The sequence below is a fragment of the Leucopleurus acutus genome (genome assembly GCF_964270905.1).
Source record: "Leucopleurus acutus genome assembly, chromosome: 20".
In the NCBI taxonomy this organism is placed as follows: Eukaryota; Metazoa; Chordata; class Mammalia; order Artiodactyla; family Delphinidae; genus Leucopleurus; species Leucopleurus acutus.
The window spans coordinates 6,555,383-6,571,126 of NC_139162.1; the positions used below are offsets into that span (position 1 = coordinate 6,555,383).

At 41.8% G+C, this 15,744-nt stretch overlaps 1 protein-coding gene across 1 annotated transcript; it reads left to right on the forward strand.

The window, feature by feature from the left end:
* The first annotated feature begins 1,799 nt into the window (after window positions 1-1,799).
* MPHOSPH6 (M-phase phosphoprotein 6) lies at window positions 1,800-15,615 on the forward strand. The gene is made up of 5 exons (XM_082862388.1): window positions 1,800-1,895; window positions 6,974-7,086; window positions 12,200-12,290; window positions 14,374-14,468; window positions 14,920-15,615. The coding sequence occupies exons 1-5, from the start codon at window positions 1,845-1,847 to the stop codon at window positions 15,050-15,052; spliced, it is 483 nt and encodes a 160-aa protein (XP_082718514.1). The 5' UTR covers window positions 1,800-1,844; the 3' UTR covers window positions 15,053-15,615.
* Window positions 15,616-15,744: the final 129 nt, after the last annotated feature.

Below are 15,744 nucleotides of genomic sequence, written 5' to 3' on the forward strand. Positions count from 1 at the left end.
AGGCTGGAAGTTCAAGATGAAGGCATAGGCAGGTTTGGTTTCTTCTGAGACCTCTCTCCTTGGCTTTCAAATGGCCACCTTCTCACTGTGTCTTTCCCCTGTGCATGTGCATTCCTGGTATCTCCCTGTGTGTTCAAATTTCTTCTTATAAGGACACCAGTCAGATTACATTGGGACCCACTCTAAGGGCCTCACTTTAACTTAATCACCTCTTTACAGGTCCTGTTTCCAAATACAGCCACATTGTGAAACAAAATTCTGATGAATTTTGGAGGGACACAATTCAACCCATTACATGGGATCACCTCTATTGTTCCCACTTGGTAAACTCTATGACAACTCATCTCGTTCTCATTTCAGGACCTTTACAGTCGCTATTCCCTCTTCTTGGTACACTCTACCTCCAACCCTTCCTCCAACCCTTCATCCAACAGGTTTTTCTCAGCTTTCAAGCCTTGGCAATATCATCTGACAAGAGCCATCCCAGATCACCTTAACTAATGTAACCCTACAAGTCACTCTATCACATCATCATTTTCTTTCTGCCATGGCACTCAGCAGAATGTCAGCTCCCGGAAAGGGAGGTCATGTGTTTTTACGCACTAGTGTAGCTCAGAGATTAGCCCAGTGTTTCACACGCACATGTGAATGAGTAAGTTTCTATAACCACTTACCACATTATCGTGACTTTCTGAGAAAACCTGCCAGGGCATGGCCATGTTTTATTCATGTGTCAGCTCTCTGGTCAACCTCAGCTCTAACACTTACTAGCTGTGTAAACTCTGGTAAGTCCCTTAACCTCTCTGGGCCTCAGGTTCCCAAACGAATACCTTCTTCAGAGTTCTTATAAGGATTAAATAAAATAATACACGTGGGACACCCAGCATAAGAATTCGGCATACAGTGCACGCTATCAGCGGAAAAGCTACTAGGCTGGGTGTTTTCCAAAGTGTGGCAGCTGTGAACGGCGTGAGAACTGTCTTTAGGTGATACACGGAGCATTAAAAGTATCAACTTGGCAACGTTCTTTGAATTCCTCGGATTAAAACAAGGTCATGTTCTCATGCTCATATGTCTTTGACATCTACCTCTTCCTATTCTTCCTCGTTGACAGATCATTCAGGTTCAGAGACGCACACACCAGTTAACAGGTGGATTTAACACTGTTTGTAAGGGCCATTCTGCGGCCCGGCCGCCTGGGTTCATCCCCCACCTCCCTCCCTCTGGCTCTGGGCTAGTTCTGGAACCTGCCTGTACCTCAGTTTACTCAACTGTAACAAGGGGATAATGACCGCCCCATAGGGTTATGGAGGATATAAAATGAACTTATGACACGTAAAGTGAGGCAGAACATAGAAAGCCCGCCAGCCACGTTAGAAACACGTGAAAGAAACGGTCGGGGGGCGGGGGGGCGACGGCTGCTGTGGCAACTATCTCAAAGGTCTCACCAGGGTGACTGGGTCGGCGAGGCAGGACTGGGTCCGTGAGGCGGGCGGCGCTCAGCCGGTGCGCGGCCTGAGGGGCCCGGTCGAAGCCCTCGGGGAAGGCCGACAGCGGCCAGGACTCCGGCCTTCTGCTGCTGCGGCCTCTTTGGTGTCTCCCTCCCGGCGTCAAGTCGCTGTCACTCCTGCTTTGGCGGCCGCGCCTCTCCCCTGAGCTTCTTCACTAGGCGAGCGCTCCCTGAGGCGACGCGCGAAAAGCGCGGGCCAAGCTGAAGCGCGAAAAACGGGGGCGGAGCCACGGGGCGGCACGACGCGATGTACGTAAGCAGGCGCTGACGCGCACGCAGCATCGCGCATGCGCGGCGGACCTAGTGGCGGAGCGGGGCCGCAGCGGTGCTCAGTATGGCGGCCGAACGCAAAACTAAGTTGTCCAAGAACCTGCTGCGCATGAAGGTGCGGGGACGCGAGGGATGCGGGTCGGGCGGCGGGAGTACCCGGTCTTCCAGACCTGGCTAGAGCCGAGGCGGCGGGCGTATGGGGGCATTCGAGAGGCTCCGGAGGACCTCCAGCTCTCGCGGTCGTTCATTCACTTAGCGCCTGCTCTGAGTTAGGCACTGGGAACCGGATTATAAATCCGTCGGATTCTCTTTTAAAGCCCGCGGCCGGATAGGAGAGACGCCTAAGCAGGCAGTTAGGATGCAGTGTACTAAGTGCAGTGATGCTAGAGTCGCCGGAAGCCCCTGGAACTTACTTGGGCTTCTGAGGGAAATGGCGTCTAGTAGAGACTGAAGGGTAGGTGGGAGGGTTGGGTACATAGCGGCATAGACTGTGGGGAAAGCGAGTTCAGAAATCTGAGAGGCAAACCCCCAAAAAGCCGTTACTTCCAAGAACTAGAGGTCATTCAGTATGTCTGGAAGGCAAGTAGCAAGAAATGGGCCCGGAAAAGGAGACAGTAATCACAAGATGCAAGAAATTTTAGGCCAGGTTAAGGATTTTTTTCTTTGTCTTGTGAGCGTTGGGAAGCAGTTGCGCACCGGGGAAAGTATCATGAGCTGTGCTTTTTACTTTTCACCGTTACTTTAACTGTCCAGTGGAGAATACATTGGTGAAAGAAAGACCCGACAAGGGACCAAACTGCAGTCATAACGACCAGCTAGAACTAATGATCTGGGTGAGGGGTTTCAGGTGATGGTGGGAATGGAGAGAATTTTAACAGTTGAGGTGAAAGTGAATTATGTCACCCAACTTGAAAGAAAAGTGATTTTCAGATTTGAAATTGAATCAGTTTAACCAAATAATTTGAGGGTTGTGTGGGGGAAGACAAGGGTGTATGAAATGAACACAGGAATTAGAACAAGAGAAACACCCAAGCCTTAAAACTTAATAGCAGTGGCAAACATACTATGTGGTAGACATTCAGTGCTTTGCGTATTATAACGTGTGAAATCCACGTAATAACCCTTTGCGGTGGGCACGATTATTATCCCTCTCTTACAGCTGAGGCACCTGAAACAAGAAGTAGGTAACTTGCCCAAAGTTACACAGCAATAAAGAGTATTGGCAGGACTTAAACTCAGGCAGTCTGGCTTCAAAGCCCCTGCTTTTAATTACTATCTGTACTGCTTGTTGCTGAACACCACTCATAGATGCAGACTGTTAGCTGTCATGTTTACAGAATAATGGAATTTCCAGTGAAGGGAAGCAAGGCATGAGTAATGTTTTGAAAGATTGGAGAGTAAATATTGCATGTGCAAGACATGAATGGAGTTGAGCTAGGGTGTAACTAGGGATGAATAGGGAGAGTGAGGGTGCAGGGTAAATCATAGCATAATTTATCATTTCTAAAGTACTTCTTTCAAGCATATTAGCAACATTTGAATCATTACTGAACAGAGTTTTTATTTTTGCTTATGGTTTGTAACATCATGTAAGTTTCAGAGAAGTGGACTGGCAAAGCAGACATTGAAAAGATTTTAGCAGTTGTTTTAGCTCTTGGAATAAGTCAAGTGAAGATGGGCTGGGTAATTAGGGCTCAGACCAACTATCTGACTCTTCAATTAGGAAGGAAGAAGTTAACTTAAAAAAATTATCCACCCCTACTTGAGTGATTGGGGAAGACACAACTGGACATTGGAAGCAAAAGAGAGAGAAAAAAATTACACAGGTTCTCTATGTGGGTTAGCAACTTCAGTCATTGATGAGAAAGAACTTACTGGCAGGATACCAGGAGACACAGTGTATACAGATAGAGTGGGGTATCCTTTGAGAAGCAATGGAGCAGCTGCATTCGGTTTCCTTATCTAGCGTAGCTGTTCAGCCAGAGCTAATTGTAGAGTAAGAATGAGAGAGTTGAGGATCTAATATTGACTCATTTGTTTTCTAGCGTACTCGAATTCCTCTGTCTTGGTCAGCTATTGGGGGCTGGAGGGTGATCCTGAGCAGAAGTAGAAAGTAAAGGAGGTAGGTGGAAGGGCTGTCAGTATGATGGAACGGTTGTAGAGAGGGTACTTACTTGTGATTTTAGCTCTTTTGGACTCTTAAGACAGAAATGAGTGAATTTTTTCTGTAAAGAGACTTTAGTCTTGTGGGCCAAACGGCCACTGTTACAACTACTCAGCCCTTCCATTGTGGCTCAGAGGCAAATGAATATGACCTTGTTCTAGTAAAGCTTTATTTACAACAATATACATCCAGCCTAAGGACTGTACTAGTTTGTGAGACCTGCCATAGGCCGTCAGTTGTGAGTAAAGTTAAATCACTATCTTTAGAGTATGTTCTTAGATGCTGTAGAGTCAGGAGAATTGGGCAGTTTCTTGATTCATATTCACAGGATGATCTGTCCTTTCCATGTGTGCAGAATGTGTATATGTGTGTGTGTGTGTGTGTGTGTGTGTGTGTGTATTTTGTATACCATAAATAATATCTACCTGACTAAAATTAGGAGGTAAAAGGGCAGTTGAGCAGGACTGATGAGTTTCACCACCAAGAGTATAAGTGATGAAATGAAGCATCTAGGTTTAAAGAGAGCCATCCAAGAAAGGGAATCTGGAAAAATAAGACAAGTCTAGACTCACGTTCAGAGAAAATTTATTGAGTTCCTCTCAGGTACCAAGTACTGCCTGAGTACCAGTAATACAAGATGAACAAAAGACATGGTCTACTATTTATAATTTTAGGCTTTTGGGAGGCACAGAAAAAGCATAATGAGCCAGTGTTCATAAGGCTGTCTTAGAAGTAGGGAAAGGTATTCTTTTATGGGAACAGACCTGAGAAGAGCTTGGCCAAAAAAGTCAGGGAAGGCCCAAAGGACACATGCTCTGGGCCTTCCCAGAGAAATATTTTGCCAGGCAGAAAATTGAAGCATGATGTTGAGTAGCAGAGGCAGAGGAGTGGGAAGTACAGGGTATGCATTACAGAAATTGCCAATTCTTCTTTCCTATGGTGAGGCTATAGACACAGAGGTGAAAGGATGAGGACTACAAAACACTTTAGATAGATTGCAAACATTTCTTTTATGTTTATTTAAAATAATGATAGATTCACAAGAAGTTGCAAAAAATGTAGAGAGATGCCGTGCACACTTCACCTCCCTGTCTTATATTGCTAGAGTACAGTGCAAAGCCAGGAAATGGACAGTGGTACAATCCACAGAGCCTGCTCAGATTTCACTGTTTTACATGCACTCCTTCATGTGTGGGGGCAGGTGTATGTGAGCGTGTTTATCGTGTGTAGATTCATGTAACCATTACCACATTCAGGATACAGAATTGTTCCGTCACCACCAAGTTCCCTTGAGCGACCCCTTTGTAGTCACGCCCACTCCCTTCTATCATGCCTAACCTCTGACAACCACAGATCTGTTCCCCATTCCTATAACTGTGTGACTTCAAAGATGTTGTATAAATGTAATCATTACAATGTGTAACCTTTTGAGATTGACTTTTTTCACTCAGCGTAATTCACTTGAGATCCTTCTAGGTTATTGAGTCAATCAGTAGTTCCTTTTTATTGCTGAGTAATATTCTGTGCTATGGATGTACCATATACTTAACCATTCACCTCTTGAAGAGTATTTTGGTTGTTTCCAGTTTGGGGCTGTTGCATATAGAGCTGCTGTGAATATTCTTGTATGACTTTTTGAGTGAATGTAAGTTTTCATTCCCTGGGATAAATGCCCAAGAGGACAGTTGCTTGGTTCTATGGTAAGTGGATGTTTACTTGTGTAAGAAATTGTCAAGCTATTTTCCACAGAGGTTATACCATTTTACTTTCCCACCAGCAGTGTAGGAGTGATCCAGTTTCTCTACATCATCATCAGAACTTGATGTTATCACTGTATTTGTGAACATTTTTCAAGTCTTGTCATTTCATTTTGTAGCCATTGGTAAAGCCCTTATGCCTAAAAATGCTTGTGTTTTTGGAAGAGCTGGAGTAGAGGGGAAAGTAATATGGAGCCTGGATAAGGGAAATAAATGGGGATTAATGGAACCCTAGACCTAACTTCTGGGGTGCTCCTGGATGTTTTCTGAATTTATTTTTTCCCATATTGATACTTCATCATTTTGCTGCAGTTAACTTCTTGGTTTGTTCATCTGTCTCCTGAGGAAATATAGTTATTGTTTGTGCTAGGAAGAGACTAACAGCAGGACTGGCCTGTTTTGAGTTGAGCTTCTGCAGATTTTAGAATAAAGTGCAGCCGTACAGTTGATGAGCGTTTCAGAAGATAGATGTAAGTGAAGAGCAGTGGGGTTACAGATACAGCTTTGCGGCCATCTGTGTTCACAGAGCCCTTACAATGCATCATTCGTCATGCTGGTACTGATGGAGATGATCCAAACACAGTCCCTGCCCTGAAGGTCTTCAGAAAAAACAGATACTCAAGAAATTCAAATGTCCTGAGACTAGTTGAAGCTGCCATGGGAAGCTTCTAGGAGAGAGATGCTGATTTCGCCTGCAGCTGTCAGGGACGATTTTACAGAGATGGAGTAGCCTTACCTATGTCAGAAGGGCTAGAAGTTGGCCAGGTGGAAGAACTTGAGAAGGGCATTACAAATCCAGGTCAACAGGTGCAAAGGCCGATGGGCTTCCCAGGTCAGAGAGACGTTCGGATAGTACTGAGCATCCTCTCCTTTGTGCCCCCCTCACTTTCTGTCTCAACCTGCCTGTCCTGCTCTGTGGATCAGCCTTTTGTCTTAGCCCTTGCTCACTGGCTATTATGTAAAACTGAAATATTTAACATGATACTTATTGAATACAGTTGGGGGGTTTTGCCTGTTTTATTAAATTAGAAAAACTAAAATGTGGTAAAGCTCTTTTAAAGTCTTCTAAAGGAAGTACACGTTGCTTTTTATGTGCTCTAGCAGGCTCCCTCCTGAAGTGGTGTTGTCAAGGGCAGGGCTAAGCTGCTTGGTCACCCCACCCCCACCCATGAGACAGGCTTTCCAGAGAAATGAGGGAGGGCAGATTGAGTTTTCCTCAACTGTAAGCTGGGAAAAATAGTTGCTGACACTGATTTTGTTTCGTTTTGACAGTTCATGCAAAGGGGACTGGACTCAGAAACCAAGAAACAACTAGAAGAGGAAGAAAAGAAAATCATTAGTGAAGAGCACTGGTACTTGGATTTGCCTGAACTTAAAGAGAAAGAGTAGGTTTTTTATGACACTTTGGGCGTTCAAAGGGAAATCCCTGTAAATGTGATTGATCATTGCATGACATAAAACCCATGAAATAGTATCTATTCAGTTTCTTGAACTAGACTTGCAAATTTTTTAAAATTATTAAGTCTGTAAGAGTTCTGGTTTGATTTATACATTTTTATTGGTCCTCGGCCATCATTTATAACACCGTTCTTTTTTTTTACATTGAATAAAGGAATCCAGCCTGTATATCTCTGGTAATAACTGGAGACCTTTTATGAGAATCAGTAATGTGCTCTGTATCATATTAAGTTCTGAAGATTAGATGTGTTCTTCAAGCCTCTCCAGTTTTGTTTCAGTAACAGAGTTCTCCATTAGGCTGAGCTTTGTAAAGGCAGGTCAAGAATGTTTTGTTTATTTTCTTTTTTTTAATTTTTGCTATTAATACCAGTCATCTTAGCTAAGATTAATTGAGTCTATAGTGTGTTCTAGGAACTTGGTTAAGCACTTTACATCTCTTAATTATTTAATCCTCATAGCAAACTTGAGAGCTGGCTACTATTATTCCATCCATTTTATAGTTGATGAAACTGAAGCTTAAGGGAGGGTAACTAGGCCAAGGTCACCAGCTAGTCGTTACTGAAGCTTGATAACACACTAGATCATTTCTCTTCCACCTCTAAGCTTGGTTGATGCATGATAAATTTTGAATGAAGGAGTGAAGGATTCACATCATCAATTAATTTTTCTAAATTCTTCTGGAAGCTACTTATCATTTCTCCTTGATGCTTTTCTTACCTTGGTAACATCTGTGGTGTGGCAGTTTTATTCAAATTTTGTCAAATGACTGAAGATGCTGCTTATTGTCTCCAGGCCCATTTATGTCTTTCCTTTCCATACCTTGTAATTTATTTTCTTTTTAACACATTGTTTTCCATGGTTCATTTGGTGGGCTTTTTCTGAATCTTTTCTGGAAGGTTAGACATGCTTCTCTAAAGATAGAAAGTACGTCCCACCAGGAGGGATGGAAGGAAGGTACTTTGTTTTCTCTGCTTGCTTCTCAACTTGCTTTTCTCTTGCTTCTCAGAGGAAGCAAGATGTTAGTGAGGAAGGCGAAGATGATGCTGAAGATGGTATGGATTTGGGAGCAGGGGCTGGTAGGAAGGGACCGTTACTGGTAAGAAGCTATGATTTAATTTTATGCCTTGGCTAAACTTGCTCGAAGTTTTGCCACATGTTTTGTTACTTGGCTTTTATTGAAAAGCAAGACAGTTTGTATCCTGTTCTCAGTATTGTTTTTTTTCCCCCAACACAGCATGTTAGTCCCAGAAAAATGACCTCTAGAGTCCTTTCCTAGGGAGGTAGGTGTCTCAGTCTGTTCAGGTACTATAACAAAATACCACAGGCTGGGAAGCTCATGAACAACAGAAATTTATTTCTCACAGTTCTGGAGGCTGGAATTTTAAGATCAGGATACCAGCATGGTCATGTTTTGATGATGGCCCTCTTCCTGGTTCATAGCCAGCGCCTTCTTGCTGTGTCCTCACCTGGTGGAAGTAGCTAGGGATCTCTGTGGGGTCTCTTTCCTAAGGCCCTAAACCCTTCATGAAACCCCATGCTCATGACTTATGTACTTTCCAAAGGCCTCACCTCCTAGTACCATCATCTTTGAGGGTTAGGATTTTAACATATGAATTTGGGGGTGGGGGGGGACAAACATTCAGACCATAGCAGTAAATAATAACCTTTTGCCATCATTCAGTGTCCTATTTATGTATAGGAACGAATTAGCAGTTTAGGATGTTGGCAGGAAGAGATGACACTGTCAAATTGGGTAGTTTGAGGAGCGTATAACAGAGACCACCAAAGTGTGAGCAGGTGTAGGGAAGCCACTGTGGACAGTGCATCACCTTGGTGGCTTGTATAGTAGAAATAATTTCCACTCCAGGCCTGGAGGATCAAGAGGAGGGAATGGTTACTGAATCTCAAGACAGACTGTGTGGAGAGAGCATCTTACAAGAGCTGCTACCTTTATTTGAGGGCACGGCCAGCCCAAGTAATCCCATAGGAAGGGAGCCAGCCGTTCCAGACAGCAAAGGAGCCCTTCCATGTACTACATTCAGATCAGCCTCCCAAGGCATTGATGGGGGGCGGGGAGAGTGGGGAATAGATCTGGAGGGGTAAATGGATGGTATGTCCCTGGGGTGTGTGTGTTTTAACACCCCAAATAGGGAGACAGTGGAATGGATTGGTTAATTAAGTGCATGGGCTCTGGAGACAGGCAGACCTGGGTTTGATGCCCATCTCTGCTACTTGCTTACTTGGGATCTTGGGCAAGTTATTGAACCTGTCTTGTCATTTGTATATTGGGTGTGATAATAGTATCTGTCACTTACATTATGAGAAGTAAATGAGATAATGTATGTGAAGCAGTGAGCACAGTGCCCAGCATAAAACACAAGAAATGTTAGCAGTATATGTGTTTCCTTATACTTGAATATTATGAAATTCACCCACTCTTTTTGCTCATTTGTGTCTGTGAATCTTTACTTGGTATTGTCATCTGAATTATTGCAGAGGGTTACTACTATCTGTGAAACTGGAGATTCCATTGTGCTCTGGGAGTCTAGAGGTTGCCATTCAGCTGCACTGGGCTATAACTCAGTGACTGTTAGGACTGTTCAGTGTTCATACCTCCCCTTATAGGACACCCCTGGCCAGTGACCAGGCTATGTAGGGGAATGAGGGTCTGGCTTCTTTGTGTCAGCTTGGAACAACTGCAGGGCTTCCTAGAGTTTCTTGTAGGGGCTGAGGTCTTGGCATAGCCACGTTGCAAGTCAGCTTTTCCCTCAGCCCAGTCTTGCAGTCTTCGTTTCCATAGAGGGGCATCTGCCACGCAGCACTCACCAATAAAACTTCTGCACATAACTCTGTCTCAGAGTCTGTTTCCAGGGAACCTGACATAAAATACTTAGGAATACTAGGAATAGAATTTACCAGATCCAAGTTTTGCTGTGTTGTGGCTATATGGTTTTTCTCGAAAGGATGTGCCATGGTATAGAGGATGTGAGTATAGCCATTTTAATTACTCCTTTGCCATAGGATGTTGTTTAAAAAGTATTTTTGCCTCCTGTGCTTCTCGTGCTTGTGCATTGTGGCCTGGTGAACTTTAAGAACTGTGAGCTCTGAGATTGACCCTACTTAGCAAACTGACAAGTTAGCCTGCCACAGTTTCATGGATACTGGTGGAAGGTACGAGATTCCTGAGTCAGAGACAGAGGACTTTATTACTCACAGCACAGCAAGCAGCATGAACATCACATTGGCATCATTTCCCCTAATGCCAGGGAGAATGATGTGGCACCCACGGTAGGTTTGCATCACAGCAAAGTCCTGAGCTTAGGAAACCTGAGTCTTTGATACTAGACTGCAAACAGACTTGCCCTTGGCTCCAATGGAGGCATTATCTTTATTATACTGGGCATTAAGCAAGTCTGCGCTTTGCTCCAGAGGAAGAATGAAGGCAAAGCTCTGCCTTTCAAAGCTGTTCACTGTGCATATATCCTTAAAAAGATATTTCGGAACAAAAGGGCATGTAGTGCCTCACTCACAAGGTGTGCTAAAATGAGAGAGTCCCATAGAGAATTGTTTCTCAGCAGTGAGTTTTTGCCCTGTTTTGCCGTGCATATTATTTGTGGCCTGAGGCAAGTTTGTTTATTTTTTTCTGAGCAGTAGTTTCTCATCTGCAAAAATAGATGAATATTTCCCTTATTTGCTAACTGAATTAGTGTCGCTCATCATTGAAACTATCCTGTAGATAACAAACCACTTATGCTCCTTTCTATATTAATGTTACAGTTATTGGGCCAATAGAAACCCATGGGAAAGCCCTCTGAGGGGCCAGTGGCCCTACTATGAATCCTTTCCTGGCCTTTGGGTCCACCTCTTGACTTAAGTGAATGCTTAAATGCATATGTATGGTGCTTTCCTGAGGGAGATGATTTACTGGGGACATTCGTGATGTTTTATCACCTGCACTTCACAAGAAACAAGATCGGTTGAAAGGGAATCCCTAGATTATGGAAGAGGCTGAACAAAAAATTCAAGAGAACATGTGCCTAAATTTTTTGGTTACAGTCGGCGGGCTGGTTTGGTACCAGTTGCTCCCTTGTGGCCAGGAGTGGAATAACCTTCTTCATGTTTATCCATTGTATAAGTCTGTTATTTATTATCTGGCCCCCCTCTAGAATGTAACCTCCATGAGAGCAGAGCCTCTCAGTAATGGCTGTCTCCCCAGCTCTAGAACAGTGCCTGGCACACAGTTTGGTTTAACAAGGGTTTGCCGAGTGACTGAATGAATGAGCGCATCTTGACAAGAAGCAGGGCAGGATTGCTTGACAAGGAACAATCTGCCATAAAGGCCAAGTATTTGCTTTCCTGGCTTGCTTTATGGTTGATTGCTGGGCTGTAGTCGGATATGCTTACCTGGAATTGGGGTCATAAACTGGTGACTCACGGGAGAATCCCTTTTGGAGACTGAAACATTCACACTTGCATCACATTTCCAGGGCAACAGCGCCTCCTGGATGCCCTCTCAGCAGCAGTGTCATTTTTACCAGGGTGGTTTTGTAGCATGATTTTGGTTTGGAGTCAGCCACCTTAGCTGCCCTGTTTCTGCCCATTTTCCAGTTCTGCTCATCCAGCTCTCCCATTGATTCTGTGAGATACCAGTATCCTTATAATAAATTACTTCTCTACTTAAGTCATCCAGGGCCAGTCGTTATTTACAGCTAAGAGCTCCAATTAAAACACTCTTTTAAAGCTACCTAGGACACTAATTTCTGCAGATTTAATAAAAACTTGGTGGAGGGTATAAACGTCAACGAACCTTTGCTTCACTTTTGGAAAATTCAGGTGCCCTGCCACTCTTGCCTCCTAATGCTTTTGTTGACCAAATTAATCAGTTTTTATTTCTAATCCTAGGTCAGAAATATTACTGTATTTTTTCTTGATTCCGCTGAGAACCATAAGATGTATTTTTCATTTGAGATCTTGACTTTTATTTGCTGTGCTTTGTTATAAGTAGTCATGGTATTAATACAGGTTTATTTTCTCGTCTAGGAGTTTCATAATAGAAGAGCAGAGTTTCTCGTTATGTGAAGATCTTCTCTACGGAAGAATGTCATTCAGAGGATTTAATCCTGAGGTTGAGGTATTAAATATAATTGCTTCACATTTAAGATTTTTCCAATTGAATTCTTTCTGCTTATAATTGGGTTTAGGTTTTTCCCAACCAGATACCATTTCTCCTCATTATATAGAAAATAACAAATCTTGAACTATTGCCATAGCTATTTAAAGAAATTATAGGCATTGCAGTCTAGGTTTATGATAGAATTGAGTAGATAATTTAATATAGCAGTATACAGTCCCGGACAGTGCCACTGTTAAGTGTTAGAATTTTACCTCAGTTCTTTTGCAGGAATGTCAGGATTTTATTCATATGATGCTATTACAAAAAATTATTTTCTGGCATCTATAAATGTATCTTTTCTAGTGGAAAAAATGTTACTTAAAATTTGAGTAATTTGACTTTTTAATGGACAGGTTTTAATCCAAGCTTGTAAATAGATTTTTAAATGAATCTTTGGAAAGTTTGTCTGAAAACGAAATATTCAGCTTATAACTGAGACGTTCATTTTAATTTTCCTGCCTCGGGTTTGTAGAGAAGCACAGACCTTCGTTTAACAAATAACTATTAGAACTCTGGCTAATATATTGAAAGCCATCTGTCAGGTACTTGACTGACCAAATGGAGGTTTGTGGTATAAAGCTTTAGTTTTGTAACTATCACTTGAAGCCACGGTTTCTTAGCCCTGGCACTTTTGACAATTGAGGCCAGATTATTCTTTATGGTGGGGGCTTTCCATGCACTGTAGGATGTTGAGCAGCATCCCTAGCTTCTACCCTCTACCCACTAGATACATATATACACCCCAGTTGTGACCCCCAAAAATGTGTCCAGATATTGCCAGAGGTCCCTTGGCAAGCAAAATCATACCCGGTTGAAAACCAGTTCTCTCAGGATGCTTATAGGAGCCACAGTTAGCCAAACTAAATGCCAGAGTTTATTTAAAGATTGTAGGTTGGTTTTCTTTCTCTTCCTTTTTTGAGGGGATATGATAATTAAGGTGTTAAATTTGCTTTACACAGAATCAATACAAACTGTTTGTTTTTAATATATTTCCTTGTTTTGGCCTGCTTAAGCTTTAGATTAGGAAGACAAAGAGGACAATGGGGTAAAAGGGAAAAAAAGATAGCAAAGATTATGAGTGGATGATGCCCAGAGACAGGGTATTGGGCAGGCAGGGACTCCAAAGTATGTCTGATACAGTGGGAAAAGGAGTTGATCTGGCCCTCCAAATTTGACGTGGGAAGTTATTAGAAAATGACTTTAATCACTGGCACTCTGTAACACTGAATATATTCTCTCTGGGAAAGGTTTTGAACTGTTTGGCTTGCAGGCCTGAGCTGTCATAAATTGTGAGAAAAGTTCAATGTACCTGGCTATAAAAAGAATGATACCAACTTGAGAGTACTTACTTTATTATAAGCAGGATGAACTTAGAACACATTTTTTAATATCTATGTGTTTCTAGTGATAAGAGGTAGTGTACTTTTTAAGTCTGTCAGAGGATAACTATCAAGAAAAGGTTAACGTGAGAAAAAGAAATGAAGGAGAGACCCATGACGCGTGGACATCATGTGGAAATCAGTGCGTTATCCACCCGCGTGTTCAGGGGTGAGGAAGGTCTCCCAATTATACCAGAGCCAGCCTTCCAGTTCTTCCAGCAGTTTGCTGCTCCCCTTCCTCAACCACCACCAAAAACTACATTTAAAATTACTTTTGACTGTAGTGTTTCTCCCATTTGGCTCAAAGTTGGGAAGTTCAAAAGGTATCTGAAAGTTTACTTCTTCTTTCCCCCAGTCACTAGAGTGTGTCAGCAATGTGCCTGCTTTAGGTACAAGTAACTAATAAATTTATGATCTAAAATACATTTAAATTAATTAACAGTAAGTCTAATCTAGTGGAACTTTGTCTTATTATTATTTTAATTCAGAGCTGGCTTCTATCTGCTTATTGTAGAATAAAGTATTATAGAGAATCCCTTATAAATTTTGGTTAGTCCTGTAGATTCTGTGGCTTCTGTGTCTCTACCTTCAAATACATTTGACACCAGTTCCTTTAACAAGCTTTTTCCAGCCCTGCTAGTCCCCATTGTTGTATTTTTCAGAAATTAATGCTTCAGATGAATGCTAAGAACAAAGCAGAGGAAGTTGAAGAGGAAACAGTGGAGCTCGATGTGTCAGATGAAGAAATGGCTAGAAGGTAACTGTTACCTTGGACCAGCTTTATAATCTGAGCCCAGCATTCACTGGCTCTCACATGTGCACTCTTTCCGCATGGTGACTGGTCTACCGTACCTTTGAAGGGAGTACCCCAGCAGAAAGTCATCTTGGCTTAGTCATCTTCTAACATGGCCTGGGGTGGATTTATACCTGTCATAGGCTGGCAAATTGAGGGCTTATTTCTAGTGCTGCTTCTAATACATATTTTAAAATATACATCTCAGTTTATTTAGGATAATGGAAAAACAAAAACAGTGAAGAATTTAATCGTTCATAGAGAAGTTCATAAATTTTAAATCAGATGGTTTCTTTTAATCAAAGTTTTGATTTTTCTTATTCTTTGTTATGTACTTGGTTTGATATTCTTGACAAGTCTTGATTCCTACCTTTTTTATTTGAAACTAAACTTGTTCTGTATATCATCTTAACAGATACGAGACCTTGGTGGGGACAATTGGGAAAAAGTTTGCCAAAAAAAGAGACCGTGTCAATTATGAAGAAGATGAAAATGGAGACATAAAACCAATTAAAACAAAGAAGATGTTCTTAAAACCCCAAGATTAAAACTGATGGCTTAAGATATGGCTCAGGGATGCCTTGTGAGAATTAGCACATTTTGGAACTCATTCTGTTGGTTCCTCTATAGTTATTAATGCTGTAATGTTTATTTGTAAAGAAATGTATAATTTTGGAAACATGCTGTTTTTGGAACAGGTGTGTGTTGGATGTTATACATCCTTTGCTTAATGGTATTCATCAAGAGTGGATTTTTAACCCTTGATCTTCAACTATACATAGGTACGTGGTTGCTTCCTAAAAAATTTTTTATCTCAGATTTTTTTAATATAGTTCTCCAGTCACTGACCTTGAATTGACTCATGTAAACTGATACCAGTGTTTAAATTGCCCTTATGTTTATAATCATGTCAAGTCAGTTCATACATATATTTTGGAATCAAATGTCATGAGAATTTATTATATGTAAATTCATCAAGAACAAACATGCCTCTCCAGGCTGAAATATTTCCATGCTACCAAGTCAATGTCAGTGTGTGGAATTATGTTTTTTTGTTTAAAGCCTTTAATTAATTAAGAAAAAAGATTGTTCTGTAATAAATACCTGTTTTCATGTACTTTTTCATTCTCTTATACTTTCAAATAATAATTTTAGTCTAATTCAGTATTGGAGCTTTTGTCCAATTAGTAACTTTTAAAAAACAGCCATTAATTTAGAATATGGTGATGTATTAGGTTGA

Bases quoted from the DNA above. Each gene is read 5' to 3' on its own strand.
- MPHOSPH6 (XM_082862388.1), top strand. From the start codon at position 1,845: ATGGCGGCCGAACGCAAAACTAAGTTGTCCAAGAACCTGCTGCGCATG. The intron at 12,291-14,373 runs GTATTAAATATA...TGTATTTTTCAG, and splicing joins GATTTAATCCTGAGGTTGAG to AAATTAATGCTTCAGATGAA. The intron at 14,469-14,919 runs GTAACTGTTACC...TCATCTTAACAG, and splicing joins GATGAAGAAATGGCTAGAAG to ATACGAGACCTTGGTGGGGA.